At 35.0% G+C, this 20,388-nt stretch overlaps 1 protein-coding gene across 3 annotated transcripts in view; it reads right to left on the bottom strand.

Annotated features, from left to right (window-relative positions):
• Nucleotides 1-20,388, bottom strand: part of NBAS (NBAS subunit of NRZ tethering complex) — a 394,766-nt gene that overhangs the window by 264,320 nt on the left and 110,058 nt on the right. For all 3 annotated transcript variants that reach the window (XM_050754036.1, XM_050754037.1, XM_050754038.1), the window contains one exon: nucleotides 711-794. In XM_050754036.1, coding sequence (XP_050609993.1) covers nucleotides 711-794 — 84 coding nt within the window. The remainder of the gene's footprint in view (nucleotides 1-710; nucleotides 795-20,388) is intronic.

Below are 20,388 nucleotides of genomic sequence, written 5' to 3'. Positions count from 1 at the left end.
TCATACATTTTCTAAATGCCCACATTTTCAAACCAAAAACTCAACTCCTCCTATGCTGTGCCTAATATCCAGTAATTTAAAGGTTTTCTAGCTCAATTTAGAGGCCCTCTGCCTCAATGCATGAGTAAAAAAAAAAAAAAAAAAAAAAAAAAAACATAAACCTCTTGTCTCACATGAAAAACAAAAAACAAAAAGGAAGGAGAGAGAGTGAAGGAGTATTTACCCAACTTTGAGGAGTAGGGCATAAAGAGATTCCAACATCCCTCATGTGAATTTTCAGCCCCACACCGACTCCCACCCTCACTTCTGCAGTACTGGATGCCTACACATTCTGAGGCTTCCCAAACTTAAATATGACAAGAATAAAAACTAAAACTAATCCATAACAAAATTGCATACATACCATAATTACAACTATAAAAAAAATTAATATCACTATATGTGAAAGACCGAAAGGGAAAAACACAAAATGAAAACAGTTGTTGTAATAAGCATCATTTTGTACCATAATTCTTTTGTAGCATTTAATTTTTCCATTAAAAAATTTTAACATAACTGAGTCAAAGGAGGTTTTTAAAACTTCACTCAAACTTTCTAAATTAGGGAGTGTCATCAAGTAAGGTTTCATTGGTCAGACACCACTTTGCCAGGGCCATCAGTTTACCCATCACACAGAGAAGCCAAGATGCCTCCTGCAGACTCATACTGACCTGCAAGCCAGCTCCTCGCACCAATCCTTAGCTCGGTGTTTGTGTTCATGCCAAGGAACGATCATCAGGGAGTCACCGTTAAAACTTAAATTTAAAAAAATAAGCATTTAAAATGCACATTAGTCCAATGACTTAGCCACACAAGGAGTATAATGCAAATAGCATCTCTATAACGTTAATCTCTAAGATTCGTGCTCATAGTATTTTAAGTGGTACAGGATACATATTATATATACTATGTAAATGGGAAATACCATATTGCTGAATCATAAAATGGCTCAAAAAGAAAAATTACAAATAAAAAATTTGGCAAGTAATTAAAGGACGGCATGGGTAAGTTTTCATTCACATATTCTAAAAAACTCATCAAGAGCCTGTAGTGCATGTTGTTAAAACCAACACAAATGGTCATCTGCCCCAATAGCTTACAATCCAGAGCAGTGCTGTTCAACACAACTTCCTGAGATCACAGAAATGCTTTGCATCTGTGCTATCCAACACAGTAACCACCAGCTATGTAAATGCTTACTGGTTATAAGCAATTAAAATATGGTTACTGAGATTAGGAAAGTGATTTTTAATTTAATTTTAATTAAGTTAAATGTAAATAGCCACATGTGGCCAGTGGCTACCATATTAGATAGCACAGACCTAGAAGACAGGTACTAGCAAGAGTAAAGGACTGATTCTGCAGGTTGAAAAGTATCACTGAAAAGAGAAAGAAAATCTAGGCCTGGTAAGGTGGCTCATGCCTGTAATTCCAACACTTTAGGAAGCCAAGGAGAGAGGACTGCTTGAGCCCAGGAGTTCAAGACTAGCCTAGGCAACATAGTGAGACCTCATTTCTACAAAAAATTTAAAAATTATCCAGGTGTGGTGGTGGCAGGCCTGTCGTCCCAGTGTCCCAACCACTCAGAAAGCTGATATAGGAGGATGGCTTGAGCCCTACTGAAAAGTTGAGACTGCAGTAAGCCATGATCAAGAAAGAAAATCTACAGGAGGCAAATATAAGGCCTGACTGAATATAATTAAGAATAAATTTAGGCCGGGCGTGGTGGCTCACGCCTGTAATCCCAACACTTTGGGAGGCTGAGGCAGGTGGATCACGAGGTCAGGAGTTCGAGACCATCCTGGCTAACACAGTGAAACCCCGCTTCTACTAAAAATACAAAAATTAGCCGGGCATAGACGTGGGTGCCTCCCAGCTACTCGAGAGGCTGAGGCAGGAGAATGGCGTGAACCCAGGAGGCAGAGCTTGCAGTGAGCCAAGATCGCGCCGCTGCACTCCAGTCTGGACGACAGAGCGAGACTCCATCTCAAAAAAAAAAAAAAGAATAAATTTAAATGGAAAAGCAAGGTAAACACAGTATGTTAATAGAGCAGAGCAACATTCCACAAGTCAGGACACCTGAGAAACAGTAACAAATCTGTCTCTCCATGAGCTAGGCACTCTCTGGCATGTGACTCTCTAAAATGAAGGGCTTCAAACATTCTCTCTAAAGTTCCTTTTAGCTTTAACATCCATGAGTCTACGAAAACAACTAAATCATTCTGATTTAAGAATAAAGACAAAAATTGTTAAAACAAACTTCAATTGCCTTGCTTTATAGTTCAATAAAACATTTTCTCTAATATTTCTGAATATCAACAGTAGCATTTTCCTAAAATTTATCATAACCCCAGAAAAAGGATTCCACTTTCTTATATTATTAGGTTATACAACATGCTTTGCACAAGAAATACTTCATAAACATTTGAAAATTATGTTGGTGAAGAGATTGGTCTTCAAGTAAAAAGTAATAAGAAACCACTGGAGGGTTTTAAAGCAGAAGAGGAAAGCTAATAAGGTCTGGGAAGGGGCAGTGACGATTCATTAATCAACAGCATCACCCATGCAGTTATTATTATTGGGGCAAATTATCCAAAGTCAAGGTTCCCCATTAGATATACAAAATAAGATGTTTATTATATTGTATATCTAAAATACAGATTTCCAGTTAGCATGTAATATCCTAGCAAACTATGTACCAGAGATAGGTTTTTGAAGGTGTGTGAGTCCATAATTTTAAATCATACAAATGATGATTTAGAATGGATGCCACAACCATACTATTCCAGTTGTCACCAAACAAAAAATCATTTTATTTGCTTCCATGTCAATAACTAATATTTTATTACAGATCACTGAAAACTAAAAAAGATAACATCTGGATACAAGGATGATGATGATGATGACAGTCTTCTCATATAAGAATAAATTATAGCAATGAATTGAGGAATGAGGAGAAAATACATAAACCTAGCAAGCTATTATGACCTTTCTAATTAAAGCAGACATGGTTCCTTAAGCTACATAAAATGTTTTCTAAAATAATTTTAGAAAAATGTACCACAAGTTGAGATTTGTATTTTCTATTCAAAATATATATTAGATGCAAGAGTTATTAGGATCCCTCAGCAAAATAATACTCATTTGGTATGTAGACACTAGTAAGTTGTAAAATGGTTTCTTTACTGAACAGAAATAAGAAAACAGATATATATATATATTTTTTTAACCAAAACACATTTTCACATTTGCTGTATTTTCAATGTACAGCACAATCAGTCTGTTTCTAAATTTGCTGATCACCACTGATATGATTACGATGACCACGATGATTATAATAATAGCATTACTATTACTATTACTACTGCTGCTGCTGCTATATCAGCAATGATCAGTGACAACAATAATCTTTAGCACTGATTGATCTACTATGGACTAGACATGACACAATGCTGTTAACATAAAATGTCTCAAGTTAGTCCTACCAATCTAATGCAGTAGATATCATCTTCCTCATATTACAATGAGAAAACTAAAGCATAAATTAACTTGTCCATCCTAACAAAGATAATAAATTGACAAAGCCAGGATTTGAACACAACCAGTCTGAATCCAAAGCTTACACTTTTAGCTAGCATACTAAACTGCCTGTAGAAAGGACATAGGGACTATAGTCTAGACCCCAACCACTTTTCCACCATTCCCCCTCCATGCATCAGGAGCCACCAGTCAGATTTGTACACAGCAGGTAGAGGGCAATTTTTTTTTTTTTTTTTTTTTTACAGAGACAGGGTTTCACAGTATCAATCAGGTTGGTCTCAAACTCCTTGTCTCAGGTGATCCACCCGCCTCAGCCTCCCAAAGTTCTGGGATTACAGGTGTGAGCCACTGTGCCCAGTCGGTAGAGGGCAATTTGAGCCTTCTCAAGATTAAATATAGACAACCCAAAAAGGACCATTTACATGCATATTAAAAGATACATTTAAACTAAGATATATAACTTATACATTACTAGTCCACTAAAACTAATATCTACAGAATATGGTTTAATCTTAGGTTTGATCACTCATGTTCATGTAAAAACAAAAAAACCCTTCTTCTTGCTCTTTTTCTTCCAGGATGTTTCTACAAAATAATGTATTTTAAACCAAATTTTAGGCATACAAAGTACTAATAAAATCACCATAAGTTCTTTATTTTGCTTCAAATGATAACATTTGAGAAATAAACAGGATCTTCTCTCCAGCCAACATAAAAACTCCTTAAAGTCAGGATTCTTGTTTATTTTGTCTAGTGCTATATCCTCAGCACCCAAAATAGTGCCTGGCATTTAGCAGGCTCAAAAAACTGTATGTAGGTTGAATTAATTGACAACACAACAAAAAGATTTTAAGGTGATCTCAGGGATATCACAAAAATTTAAGATTGGAATATAGCAAAGGAAGGTGATAGTTTGTTTATAAAAAAATGGATATGTCAAGGAGGTATGTTTATACAGAATCTACAGGTATAAGAGTGAGAACAACAATGCTTTCCTAATACATATTATTAAACTGATGGAAGGGCAAGCTACACTAGTAGTAATGGTATACCTCTACTAACTGGATAGTTGGCTATCTCATTGTATCTCAGTTAATAAAAAAAAAAGACAAGAATACATGTTACCCTAAATGGCACCATTCTTTACATTTCAAATTAATTATTGGTTCTGTTCTTACCTTTTGAAAAGTGCCCAAATTTTAGCTACTTATCTTTCATTAGGTAAGCAGAATGACAGAATGTTTAATAAGATTCAGAGAAAACCCTTTTCATGGATTCTATTCACAATTCAAATATTAGACATTAAGACAATTACTAAATGGGTTAGGCAAAATTGTAGCTGGAAAGAAACCTAGAAATCATACCGTTCCTCCTATAGAACTATAGAAACTTTGGGTAAGTATAAAACTGACACTTGAATCTCAAGTTCTATAAACATGAAACTGCATTTACATATACTTTATTTCATCTTATTTTTCTATTTTTCCCCTGCTTGGGAAGTCTTAGGATTTAAATACATCGTCTCCACTAAAAAAAAAAAAAAAAAAAAAAAAAAAAAAAAAGGATTATATGGTAAACTCAAATTATCTCTTTACAAAATAATGGCTGCTTTTGCTTAATTTTAGGATTCTTTATATTAGAACCCTATTCATTGTTTTATTTCAAACAATAAACTATGCTGGCTTTCATTTGACGGTAGCATTTATCTGTCAGCAGGAAGGGAATGAATATAACAAGTTCTATTATATCCAACAATTCTCCCACCAATTATTTCTCAAACTAAGTATAAATGTTTTATTTCAAAGAAATATCTGGAAGAATAAACTTTTAAAAAGTTCTTTTATTCATGTTCTATGCCTTGGAAACAAAAGGTTAAATAGACAGTGTATTACTTGTAATTGCCACCTTTTATGCATTGGCTTTAAAATGTGGAGTTACATTTATTTCTATTATTTAGCAGAGAATAAAACGTTCTGGCAAATAAAGAATAAAAATAATAATAACTGGGACCTACATGTATAACTACACTGTGGTTACCATCACTGAACAAGTCAAATTGATCTGAAACTCAACGAGAAACCAATTTAAAAGTTAGTAATCACTCATAACACCAAGCTGGGAAAAAAAAAAAAGCTGTCCAAAGGCATTATTCAGAGTTCTCTTCTGGACCAATGGGATTCAATTTCATTTATAAATAACTTAGAAAACAGAGCAGAAACTGAGAAGATATTTTGAAACTTACCAGTATTCTCAGAGGCTAGCAACGTGTAAAAGAGAGACAAGAGTGAAAACAACAGCACTCTAGGATTTCGATTTGCCTCCTCCCACCACCAGCTTAATCTCTGGGACCCAGCTGCCTCATCTACTTAGTAAATACTGCAATACTGCCTGCTCAAATGAAAATGAGACTAAAGCAAAGATTTTCTTGAATTCTAATCCATAATACTTCAGAGTATGCTCTTAGAGAAGTCTAACCTCTGGGTTAGAATTGCGCATCAACCTTTCATAGCTATAGAACCTTGATGGAGTTACTCAAACTGCCTGTACCTCACCTTCCTCATTAGTGAAAACGGGATAATAACAGTATTTAGCTCATTTGGATTAGGAGAAAATCAGATTCGTTAGTATATAAAAGGCCCCTAGAAGAGTACCTGGCATACAGTAAATGTTATAAAAACATTAATACCAGCAAGAAGGTTTTTCACAGTAGTGAATACAATATATATATGACTCTGGTTGACATTTCAAGATCTACTTTATGATAAATAATAATAGCATCATATTAATAATTGTATCAATGATTACATCTCCAAATACCTAACAACTGTGATAACCTCCACTTACACCATTCTGAGTAAAATGGCAATTAACAGTAATATGAAAATGTGATGAGTTGATTTTATGAAGTAGAAACAAGCATCCATTTCCAAAAGGCATTGTCTCTGTCCCAAATGCTTCAAACCAAGTTTTAAAATTAGTTTTTAACCATGAGCAAATGACAATTTGATTATTATAAAGGAGAACTAGTTTGGAAAATCATTAAAGTACAAGAGAAAGCCACAAACTTCAATGAGAAGTATTAAAGAATTTCCCAGGGCCAGGCCTGGTGGCTCACACCTATAATCCCAGCATTTTGGGAGGCACAGAGAAGGGAAGATTACTTGAGCCCAGGAGTTTGAGACCAGCGTGGGCAACAGAGCAAGACCTCATCTCTTCAAGGAAAAGCATAAGAAAAAAAAAGACTAGCAAGGATGTAGGGGAAGGTGTCACAGGCCTGTAGTCCCAGTTACTTGGGAGGCTGAGGTGGGAGGGTCACTTGAGCCCAGGAGGTGAAGGCTGCAGTGAGCTGTGATTGTAACACTGCATTCCAGCCTGGGTGACAGAGAGAGACTGTCTCAAAAAAATAAATTAGTTAAGTAATTTCCCAAAAAGTCAGTTATATAACTGAGAAAGGCTGCTCGATACAAGGTGATTAATGTCAACAAAACAAGAGAGACAAACAAAATAGATAACTAGAGAAAACAGATGACAAGAGAGATAACAAAACAGATTACTACAGAAGTCACTGGTATGAAAACTGACCTTCACCAGTATCACTTGCCTCTTGGGCAGATTACCCTAATTTCGAACAAGAGACACTGAAGGTCCTCAGAACAATGACGGATGCCTATGCTCATTACAAAGAAAGTCACCAGGAAAGAAATCCTCAAGCATAATTTCAATGGCCTTGTACTTAATAAGCTAAAATGACGCGCATCAAAAAGTTTCCCAAATAAAACACTTAGGTAATAAGTTTTACATTCTGAATTTGGTGTTATAAACATAAAATATTTATAAATATATTGGTTTTATTGTTCATTTATTTTTGGTATGATGTTCATATTTGCAGTATGACACTGATGAAAATAGAGACTCAACTTAAAATTGATTAACTACAACTTTCATTTATAGTAATTAACTAACCTATAGGCTCGAGGTTGCTGGTATTCCATTCAGTGAGGGAGAATATATATTAAATGTAGTAACACGGAAAGATCTGAGATCTGAGTCAACCAAGGATTGATGAGAATAATCCTCATACAGGGGAGGCCCAAAAGTACATATCTACAACTACCAAATGGGAAGAAATATGAGAGCAATCTAATAAATTCCACTCCCTATTCTGTTACTTAGACTGACACAGAACCAGTGGAGAGAATAATAGAGACCCTTATTTCACATTACATGAAGACAAGCAGACCCTGACAAATAGCCTTTAGACTATTAATGACACCAGAAAAACCACTTTCAGAACAAAGATAAAATTATAAGACATTTAAATTTATCAACTACAAAACTACTGAAAAGTACCAAAATATTCAAGAACTATATTCAGCGTTCATTATAAAACCTAACCCTATGTGAGTATGTAGTGCTAATGGATTTTGAACAAAATGATTAGAGAGGAAAGAATACTTTTACATGTCCTTTTCATTCATCTTACCAAAAAAAGCACAGATTATGCCTATGCAGACCCCAAGCCAAAGGAAGACTGATTTCTTCACAGCCACCCTTTAGAATCCCCGTATGTTCTTGCCTCTAAACTGTGCTGAATGGACATTTCGCACACTATTTATAAAACCATTCAACTCTGCCCAGCCTATGTATAATACTTATACAGTACTTAACTATCTGCAAGCACAAATATAAATTCTAAGCAATCATATATGTAAACTCAGCAGCCCTGAGAGATAGACAATATTATCCAGGAGAGGAGACACAGGCACAGAAACACTAAGCAACTTGTCCACGGTCAAATAGCTAAGTTGCAGCTTGAATTTGAACCCAGGCAGTCTGGTTCCAGAGTCTATGCTCTCAGCCACTATGGTATTTTACTTATTTGAATTCCGCCTTTTCCAGCTCAAATTCCAGCTTCCCAAAGATGTTACGGCAGCCATTCCAGTCCAGATTGGTTTCTTTTTGTTCTAAATCCTCACTATTTATCTGGACAACCATGTGGCATTTAATCTTTCGATAGCGTGTAAGTGGTATGCTTCTCAAGTTCCCTGGAGTTCTTATTTATTGTTAATTTCCTAGATTGTCTCCCCACTAAAAGCAAATATTCTCTGAAAAAAACCCCTTTGTGTCCATCACAACTCCCAGTGCTGTTACATGCATAATAACATATATGCAATAATTTTAATTAAATTTATCTAAATGCATTATTTCACTTAATCTTTAATCATAAACACCCTAAAAGGTACATATCACAATTATAAATTTCCAGATAAGTAACTCACATGAGCTCAAAAATAGTCACTAATGAATGAATGATCAGTAGGAACAGATCATTGATACTCTCTTCATTCTAAAATCAGAGCTCTCAAAGGAAAAAACTCTTAAGAACTAGAAAGATAAGATTAAATCAAGTTGTGAAAACTTATTTCACATTAAATAAAAACTATAAAAGTCAACTTAAGAGGAGGACTACATAGCTAAGACTATTTGGCTACAGATAACGCTTTCTGCATTCATCTCACTGCTACTGTAAGTATTTATATACACATATTTCAGAGGAGGGTACTTTATACTCCCAGTACCTAACTCACAGTAGTATCTCACTGAAATGATTCAATCAAGTAACTAATTAGCAAGCTTCCTGAAATGAATCACTGTGCTTCTCTAGCTTGTGAAAAATCCTCCAATGACAGAAAAAATTATACTTTGGAAACCAAGTTATACAAAGGCAGCAGGAAGGAAAAAAATGTTGCTATAAAATATTCAAAAAGAAAAATTAAAAATCATAAATATAGCACATTAACCTCATCTAAATGGATAGAAAGGTAGTATGATTCACAACATGCATATTTATAATGTTGTCTTTAACTGTGTCAATCAATGCAGTGTTCATTAGAGGAAAAAAATTGAAACCTTCTGATGTTCCCAGACCAAGCTTATCAGACTTTCTTCCATGTTATTAAACATCTCATGTATTTCCGTTACTGCTGTCATTGCACTGAATTATAATTATTTATTTATGTGTCTTGCTCCTTCACTAAACTATGAGCTCCTTCAAAGCTTTCATCATTTTTGATTCCTTAGTGGAATACCTGGCATTTATTTAAACCTTACTACATATTTAATAGATGGATAAATGGATGGAAGGAAGGACAGAAGGAAGGGCAGACTGAAGGATGAATGGATGATTATGTATAAATAAATGAAAAAACAAAAACTATCCCCAAATCATAAGGGTATATGCAATGCTTTCCTGTGGCAAAAGATTCAAAAAACGCACATAAGATTTTTTTTCAAATGTTCATAATTCTAAATTCCCAAAATGGTCTATACAACTCCCTATTTTCCACCCATGCCATCAGCAACAATGCAATGTTCTACAGGACAGGTAACTCTTCGCCTGTGTATGAGCACTTACGAGTACAAAGAAATGTGGAATTTAGCTGGGCGTGGTGGAGGATATCTGGAGTTCCAGCTACTGGGGAGGCTGAGCAGGAGGATCACTTGCACCCAAGAGTTTGAGACCAGCCTGGGCGACAGAGAGTCTCCATCTCTTAAAAGAGAGAGAGAGGTGGAAAGTCCTAAGCTATTAATAAAGAAGCACAAAGGCTGTTTGCCCTGAGATACTGCTGCACAAGTCTATTGCAGCCTTTTACAATCATGAGTTCTTTGAGTCTAGGCAAAATTACACTGCAGACAGGCATACAATCACAGCTGAAGAAATGACTCTGGAAATGAAGAGGGAGAGGTTCTGATGTCAGTTCAACAGAATGTGACTAGGAAGACAATGGTGTAGCTACCTGCAGGGCAAGTAAGTCTAACACACTTCTAGTGTTGATGAGGTTCAAAATTAAACTAGAGTTAGGTAGAGAAGGGAAACAAAACATTGAAGAATTTGAAGAAAACAGTTCTTATGATTACTAATATAGATTTTTAACTACATAACATTCATTCATTCCACAAACCTTTATTGAGCAACTAAAATTTTAAAAAATAAATACAAAGGTATTGCTCCTGCCCTCAAGAAACACAAAAATAGACCAGAAAATAGATGCTATAATAATAAGTTGACAATTGAGACACAAAGTGCCACTGGTATTCAAAGAGAAAATGACTCAAGAGGCAGAATGAGATCCAAGAGTCCAAGAATGAAGTGGGATACATGTGACTGTTTCTTCAAAAAATTGTCCATAAATGTCCTTGAGAGAGAACACTTGGCACCAACTCTCCCCAATGCCTGCGCTGACAGTGAACCTCTGGGACAGCAATTTGGAAAAAGAACATCTCTGGCTCTCAATATATTACAGCTTTGCATATTTGTTGTTAGCAGTAATGAAAAGTCCATGTGTTAAAATAGACTGTATTTCAACTACATTTCTAGATCACTTTCTGTAATTTTCAGATTAAGGAAAGCCTTTCACCTGTTCCTAATTCTGAAATCCATTTAATCAACTGCATAGAGAAGCTAACCTTATAGTACACACCATGAGGTGGCTGGTGGAACTTGTATTTTGATTAAATAAATCATATGTTATGGGAAAGGACAAAAAAGGGCTCCATGACAACAGGGATAAGAACTCAACCAATGAGATGAACAAAACTACACAAAACAGATTAATAAAAGATCAGCTCAGGAAAATTACTTTAAAACACTAAAAGAGAACTTCTGCTTTGAATAACAATAAAGTATGGAGTAACAGGAACAGTACTGAATCTCTTCAATTAATCTAAAAAACCACCACCACCACCACCAAAAATAGACAGCAGGACACCAGGCACTGCAGGATAATGATGCTAAGGGAAGGGAAAAAAGCAAAGTGGGCCCAGCAGTGCCCTCGCTCACTGCCTGAAGAGAAGTGACAGGCTGCAGCATAAAAAAGGGAACTCTAAACAAGGCCTGGCAGGCCTTCTGGGCTGCAGAGACAGAGTTTGAAAGTCAGAGAGCCAAGGTAGCTAGAATTTACAGACAGTGTATCAGAGAAGAAAGAATGTGCACTGAGAAAGAAAGCTCCAAAAATCCTGGGAGGGTTCCCTCTAGTCATCGACTAAGCACCGCTCAGTGCGTACCTGTGATGAAATCACACAAGGATGGGGAAAGAACCAAAAAAGGAGCAGAAGGAACATCCCTGGACCTCCCATAGGGCCAGGAATAGTTCATGTTCCCATCAGCCAAAATAGAAAAAATTAGTAATTTGTAGGGTATCAGGTTTTATTATTTTTATTATATATTACACATTTTATTTTATTATTTATAAGAATATTACCTCCGCAGGAGAGCAAAATTAGCCTTAGACTAAAGGCTGCGCTGTTCCCACTAACAAGGCTAAAAGGTAAGCCTCAAAAGCATCAAAGTTTTTGAGTAACTGTACCCCAGAAAAAAGCTTCAGAATACTTTTCAGGAATAAAAAAAAAAAAAAAAAAAAAAACCACCAATGACATGAGAACAAGAGGTACAGAATATTCAAGACCCAAATCAAACTTCTAGAAATGAAAAACACAGTCTTAGAGATTTAAAAAAAAAAAAATACACTGAAGGCATCAATTATAGACAAGTCAGAAGAAAAGAACAGTAAATTTAAGGACACAGAAATTTTAAAATCCAAAATAAAATCAGTATAAAAAAGAACTTTTTTAAATGGGTTGTAAGATATGATCACATGGTCAACATACATATAATTGGAGTCCCAGAAAAAAAAGTGTGCATATTGGGAAGGAGAAACAGGGAAGAGAAAAAAATATTTGAAGAAATAATGACCATAAATTTCCTAAATTTGGTGAAACTCTTAAGTCCAGAAATCCAAGGAGCTTGATAACCAACAACAAGAATAAACACAAAGAAGAACACACCAAGGCATATAATAATAAAATGGCTCAAAACTAGTTATAAATAAAATCTTAAAAGCTCCAAAGAAAACAAGACACATTATGCAAAGAGAAACAAAGACAAGAATGACAGCAGAGTTATGCTTAAAGCAATACAAGCCAGAAGACAGAAGACTAGCTCCAGTGAGGTACTAAACAAGTACAACTGTTAGCCTAGAATTCTATAGTCAAAAAAAAAAAATCTTCCAAAACTAAGCAAAGACTTCTCCAGAGACATAAAAGCAAAGAGAATTCAACAACAGCACTGCAAGGCATGCTAAAGGAAGTATTTCAGGCTGAAGGAAACTGACACCAGATATAAATTGTATCTACACAAAGCAATGAAGAGGACTGGAAATGGTAAATATGTGTGTAAAAACAAAATACGTTTTCAATTTTTAAAAATTACTGATTAGAGCAAAAATAACAAAAATGTATTATGGAGTTCATAACGCATGCATCTAAAAGTTAAATGTATGGCAACAATAGTACAAAAGCCAGAAAGAGGAAAATGGAAAAATATTATTGTAAGTTCTTACATTATACATGAAGTACTACTAAACTATCTGAAGGCAGATTATTATAAGTTAAAGAAGTCTACTATAAACCCTAGAGCGACCACTAAAAAAAAAAAAAAAAAAAAATCAAAAGAAAGTGTAACTAACAATTCAATGAAGGAGATTGAATGTAATCATAAAAATATTCAAATCAAAAGAAAACAGATAAAGAAAAAAGGGGAAACAATGAAAAATTGAGACAAGCAGCAAACATACCAAAACAAATACCAAAAATGGGACAAGTAGTAAACGAACACCAAATACCAACACATGGGACATGTAGTGAACAAATGATAATATCAATGGGACAGTAGTAAACAAATACCAGTTTAAAACATCAGCTTTATACTGAACCACATTGAACCATGCCTGGAATACAAACGTTAAGTCTCAGCATGCCCATTAAAAGGTACAGATTGCCAGACTGGATAATACAGAAAGATCCCATTGTATGTTGTTCATAAATAACACACTTTAAATTGTTTTTAAAAGTCAGTGTACATCCAACATTAGAAAAGCAAGAAAGGCATCTGACTTGAAGGACATGAGAATTTCATCACTGTTGAGAGGGAAAAACAGTTCTTTATGTTTTCCCAGAGTTTAGGTAAAATAATTCTCTTGAACCACTCCCTGTGATTAAGAGAAAAGGCTAATGTGCTGTGTTAGAAACCAGGGTAGCGGCTCTCTTGGCTCTCTGGAGTGAGATGGCTAGAAGATGGTAAAAGGAGAGAGCACGAGAGATGCTGGTAATATTCTGTTTCTTAAATCTTGTTCACTTTGTGAAAATTCATCAAGTTGCACATTTATGATTTGTTCATTTTCCTGTATCCATAATTCAATTAAAAGTGAAATTTAAAACCTCAACTTCATTTGATGCAATGCTCATTAAGCACTTTATTAGTAATTTGGAAGCTCAGGTACCTCACACCAGGAAAGGGGCACTGTCTCAGATAATAAATCCAAGCATCAGTGTTATCAACAAGAAATATTCCTGTCTTAGTCCATTTATGCTGCTAGAACAAAATACCTGAGACTGGGTAATTTATAAAGAACGGAAATTTATGTCTCAGTTTCAGAAGCTAGGAAACCCAAAATCAGAGGTTTCGTGTCTGGTGAGGGCCTAGTCTCTATTTCCAAGATAGTATCATGTCGCTGTGACCCCCAGAGGGGATGAAGGCTGTGTCCTCACATGGTGAAAGGAACAAAACAGCAAGAGAGCACTTCTTTCTCTCAAGCCTTTATAAGGGTGCTGATCCCATCATGCGGACTTGGCCTCCCAAAGGTCACACCACTTAATACTGTTGCACTAAGAATAAAGTTTCAACATGAATTTTGGAGAGGGCATCATCAACTGAACTATAGCAATTTCCTATTATAATTTTCTATTTTGTTCATTCATCTTCAGCCTTTTGCAAGCCTAAAATTATAAAATTAAAATTAAATTATAAAATTAAAATTAAAAGATACCTATAATATAATCTATATTCCCATCAACATCTACAGAAAAAATTGCTGCTGCCACTCCTACAACCATATCCCCTATTATCACCACCATTACTGTCTAATGAACACCACTTATATGCTAGCAACTGTGCTAGATGATGTATCTCTTACGTTACTTAATCATAAATACCTCTACAATTTCCCATTTCACACTTGAAGAAACTGAAGCCAAGTGACTTTCCAAAAATAACACAGCTAGCATGTACTCACACAAGATGTACGTCCCTGTTTCTGATGGAATGCACCACTCTTTCCAGTATACTATACTACTACTTCTCCACATTAAGTATGTCAACACCATATGCCATGTGATCCCAACATGCATATATGTCATGGATTTTTTTTCACAGTTCCTATTACATGGCATCTAAACTTTTAGGATTAAATGCAATAGGCACACACTGAGGACAAAACTTTTCTTAAAATAATGCATGTCTTGTCGACAAAATACGATTTTAATTCTTAGCAGAAGTTTCTTCTTATAAATGCAATGCTTAAACAGGCTTGCCTATATCAGAAATTAGAAAAAGGGTTTATTTATATGTTAATTAAATATAGTGTGATAAACACACATGGCTGTTACAGACAAGTTTTACATACTAATTAAATGTGGGACCAAAAAGAATTATAGGGACTATTTACCTCAGGCAATAAAACCATTCAGAAGATGTTACGATCTATGTAAGAATCATACATTCTGAAATTATTGGTCAAGGTTTTTAGAGTTTGCAAGAAAATGAATAATGAAATAAAACTCCATGAAAAGGGTATCATTTGGTATCTGACTCTAGTAATAGTATCCTTCTTTTTAAGAGAACACATTAGTTTAAAAAAAAAAAGACTCTCTCAGAGAAAGATTCCTTAATTTCAAATAAAAATGGAAACTGCAAATTACATTGTTACATTAAAAACACTGGAAAATAGTTACATTCGCACTAAAACAATAATAAAATTAAAATTATTTATTAAAATAATTCCCTATTTCAGAACCTCTTTCACTAATGCCTCTCAAGTTTTTTGCCCTAAAAGCAAAATAATCCCTTTCTGCTTATCTCATGAACATGCTATGTGAACTATATGTGAAACATAAAGTTGGTAGGTACACTTAAAGACAAATGTTCCATACTCAATCATGAGATGTTTGTTGAATAAAAGAGGAAATGGGTTAATTAATTAGTATACCTTCATTTCCTTAGGACTCCCCAGAGTACCAGATGCATAACAAATATCAATGTCAACATACTTCTAAGGCCCCAAAAAACTACTCTGAAATAATACTGACTTACACCTTCTTAATCAGAGAGCTCGCCTTAAAGCCTTTTTTTTTCTTTAAATAGGAAGATAAGAACTCATTCTATCAAGATCTAGAGTGCCCACAGTGCCAGGAGACATGCAAACCAATTACCCCTACCACAGATCCTAACCCTGTTCCCAGCCAATAGAGGCTGTTAGGCCTTTCTTAGCTGATATAACCACAAGGTTATTCCTGGATTCACAAACTGCCAGCACATCCCACCCTGTTAAGTACTCTGTGGACTCCTCTCTGTGGACAGTCACCTCAGAAGGCCAAATACTTTTTCCAAGCCCGAAATATAAAGCCATTTTATTGTTCTTTCCTCATAGCAGCTCAGAAATAAACTGCACATAGGGGAATTGAATTTTGATTAGGTAACTAATCAAGTTTCCAATGTTAAAGGGAAAAGAAACACTTTTATGTCTCCCTGGAGAATCAAAAAAGTAAATGCAATGCCCTAATCTTTCCATAAATATTTCATCATCCAGTCTACAGTTTAGGTGATATTTTATTACCACAACAAAATTAGGGTAGAACTAGAATACCAAATGAAAATTACTTCTTTTTAAATTTCAGGGAATACAAAAAGAAGTAACAGGACTAGGCTATATAAAAGCATAAATAAAGAGAGATTCATCTTTGTTTACCGGAAATACGCTACACTAATTCATTTTCACCTAACAAGTTAATTGGGAATATGTTTTGTACTCTGTGAATAAGCAATATGATGCAGACAAAGCCTCAGTATTTTTGGATTAAATATACACTCAGACACTTCTTTCCTATTCAAATTTCCCAACATCAAAAACATACTCAATTTTCAAGGTCTAGATCCAGATCTTATCTTTTCCAGTAAGGCTTTCCTGATTCACTTCCTTTGCAACAGAAAGTTGCATCTCTCCCATCTCTAAGCCTATCTACACTCCTCATATAACGCATTTTAAGATAGTTGTATCTATCTTAAAGTTGTATCTAACCTGTCTGATCTTCCCCACTGATGACAAATTTATCTGTGGACAGGTACCACATCTGATTCACATTTCTATTTATTTACTGAATCAAATATAGTTCCTTTATATGGAACACAAGTATTCCCCAAATATTTCTGAAATAATATAAAATTTATATGACTCACACATTTTCGTTAAACTGTTCTTTCAATGAAAGTGAAACAATATAAAGCAATTTAGAAATGTTTAAACTTATTTTTCTTTTTTTCAGCATCAGGTTCATTGTTGATGCTTTCATTTTTAAATGAGTTTACATGTACTCATGATTAATTATAAATTTCACTCAAAAGAAGGTTAAAATTCAAAAGCCAATAGCTGCTTTGCAAGAAACATTAACATTCTTCTTATGGAAGACAACTTCCTGGAATATCCATAAAACTATGAAACGATACCAACAGTAATTGATTCTGGGACTGTCTGGGAGAAAAAGATAATTTACCTTCTTTTATTTATTTATTCATTTTAGAGACAGAGTCTTGCTCTGTTGCCCAGACTGGAGTGCAGTGGTGTGGTCACAGCTGACTATAACCTTGAACCCCAGAGCTCAAATGATCCTCAAACCTCAGCCTCCCTCGTAGCTGGAACTACAGAAGCGTGCCACCATGCTCAGCTAATTATTTTTATTTTCTGTAGAGACAGGGTCTTACTACATTGCCCAGCTAGTCTCAAATACCTACCCCCAAGCTATCCTCTTGCCTTGGCCTCCCAAAGTGCTGGCATTATAGGCATGAGCTACCACATCCAGCCAATTTACATTCTAAATTGAAAGCTGCCTAGAGTCCATTTTGATGTCAAAAAAAAAAGACAGTTCAAATTATTTCATTTCTGGAAAATCATAAACTAATGTAATTATCAAAATATCATCAACTTAAGCCTTAAAATATAGTTAAAAGTAGACTTCTAACTACCTTTCATTTGTGAAGAACTGGAATAATATCCTCTGATCTTTTTAAAGGTGAGTTTCTTATTAATGATTTAAATTATAAAGTGAATCAATTTGACCTATATAAAATTTGTTCTACTGGAAATTTTAGTAATATGAATATTGATGTTTTGTTTTCATATCATAAGTTTTATGCTGCTGTAATAACATAAAAATTCTCCACGTTTGCCTATTCAAATCCATGAGTTGTAAAATAAAGTATCAGAAGACATACTAGAAGTTTCCTTCAGGTTGGATACTCTCTTTCTCACCAAAAGATGAAGAAGAGGTTCTTCAAAGGGGTTCAGGCAAAAATAGTGACATAATCTCCCATGTCAAACTAGAGTTTATCTCCATCCTTTACAGTTTTGCAGCATAAACAGAAACATGACCCACAGGTAGAAACCACTCTAAATCTTATTTAATCTTAATATTAATTTCACCAGAAGTATATCATACCTTGAGGACATTACGCTAAAAAAAACAAAAAGTCAATAAATGACAAGTACTGTATTTCCACTTATATGCCATACCTAAAGAAGTTAGATTCATTAAGATACAAAGCTGAAATGTGGTTGCCAAGGGCTAGGTGGGAGGATGGGGAGATGTTTAATAGGTATAGAGTTTCAGTTTTGCAAGATAAAAAGAGTTCTAGAGATTGGTTGCATAGCAATGTGAATGTACTTAACAATATTGAACTGTACACTTAAAAATAGTTAAGATAGTAAATTTTATGTTAGGTGTATTTTACAATTCAATATTTTTTAAGATAAAACTAAAAGTGTATTATGGCCAAATGGTCCTAATGGTCCCTATGCTCAACTGAGTCAACAAGATATAAGGATACAAAGTGTGATTTATGAATGCAAAAAAGATGTATTCGCTCTGAATAGGATTGTGGAAGAAGATAACTAGAATTATGTCCATGCTTACAGTCTGAGAAAGTCAACAACACATTTTCTTTACCGATTCAGTTTCAAGAAAATCTTATTTAGTTTGTCACACTACCTTGCATTTTCTAAATCTGCTCACATAATCATTTATTCATTCAACAGTCATTAACCATCATTTCATGTATGTACTATATTTACAGCACTTTACTAGGAGATATGTGTTAGTGTTGTTATTTTTTTTAAAAAATTGTCACAGGATACTATGACCTCTGCAAACAGAGTAATACCCTCCAAATTGGTCACCAGAAGGCCCTCCAGTATGGGTAAGTGACAATGACTCATCAGTAGGGAGAAAAGAATGCCAGATTTCTTTATCCAATGATACTCCCCAGTGAAAAATGGGAATTGGAAAACTTCTGGAGACCCTGAATATCCTGTTGCACCATCAAGTGGGGCAGAGAGCACAAAAGGAACAAGGCCCAAGGAAAGCAGGAACGACCCAGGGTTAGCAAGAGAATAAAGTACCAAAGGCATCAGTTGAAGCATGTAGAGCACAAAGAGGTCCTAGGGAAGAACGCTTCTGCCAACAGGATTGTCATACAATTTGTTACACTGTTTTGCAACATTGTTCTAAATGAAGGCAGGGGACTGTGCTTTCTGTGCTCTAGGAAAACAGCAGTTTCTGAAGATGGGGACTAGGTACATATTGAAGATTAAGTTGGCATCCTATGTGATCTAAACCACTGCTGACCTAAAATTGTTCACTCAATCACTTTTTATTTTTAGCCTTACTGATAAGCCATAAAATTACTGTGAAACCAAAGGTCGGGAATAATTAGAAGATAACAGATAATCCATGCAATCAAATTCAGTAACACCGAAAACATATTTTCATACTTTACTCAATTACAGTCCATCTGCATGTTACAGCAGGCTTTTCACAGTCAAACTCTCAATCATCAAATAACCTAACTAAACTTAGATACAAGCAAGCAAATTGCCAGATACTATAGTAACAGCTTTTCTTTTCTTTCTTATTTATTTATTTATTTATTTATTTATTTTTTTATTTTTTTTTTTTGAGACACAGTCTCTCTCACTCTGTCGCCAGGCTGGAGTGCAGTGGTGCAATCTTGGCTCACTGCAGCCTCCGCCTCCCAGGTTCAAGCGATTCTCCTGCCTCAGCCTCTTGAGTAGCTGGGACTATAAGTGTGCGCCACCACGCCCAGCTAATTTTTGTATTTTTAGTAGAGACGGGGTTTCACCGTGTTGGCTAGGATGGTCTCGATCTCTTGACCTCATGATCCACCCGCCTCAGCCTCCCAAAGTGCTGGGATTACAGGCGTGAGCCACTGCACCCAGCCTAGTAACAGCTTTTCTAAGAGGGCAAGAAGAATCAACAGAGATTCCATCAACAGAGTTTTTCCACTTATACTATAAAATATTTTAAATACTGCAATATTTCAAATATACTAACTATAATTCAATATTTTCTTATTGATTCTGGAGATAATCTAGGAATATAAATGAGTATCAATTCTCATTGTTCAGTAAACATATAATTGTCAAAGAATTTCTTAATGAACAGATATGGTAAAACAAGAGTTTATTTCCAGATATTGAAAGTAAAGGAAGTCTACATGCAATGTGGTATCCTGGACTGTATCCTCAAACAGAAAAAGGATATTAGTTTAAAAAAAAAAAAAACTGTTAAATCCAAATAAATCTGTAGTTAGCTCACAGTACTGTACAGTCAGTTCTGCTATGTTTT

Source organism: Macaca thibetana, chromosome 13 (genome assembly GCF_024542745.1).
Source record: "Macaca thibetana thibetana isolate TM-01 chromosome 13, ASM2454274v1, whole genome shotgun sequence".
Classification (NCBI taxonomy): Eukaryota; Metazoa; Chordata; class Mammalia; order Primates; family Cercopithecidae; genus Macaca; species Macaca thibetana.
This window is presented reverse-complemented; position numbering and strand designations above follow the sequence as displayed.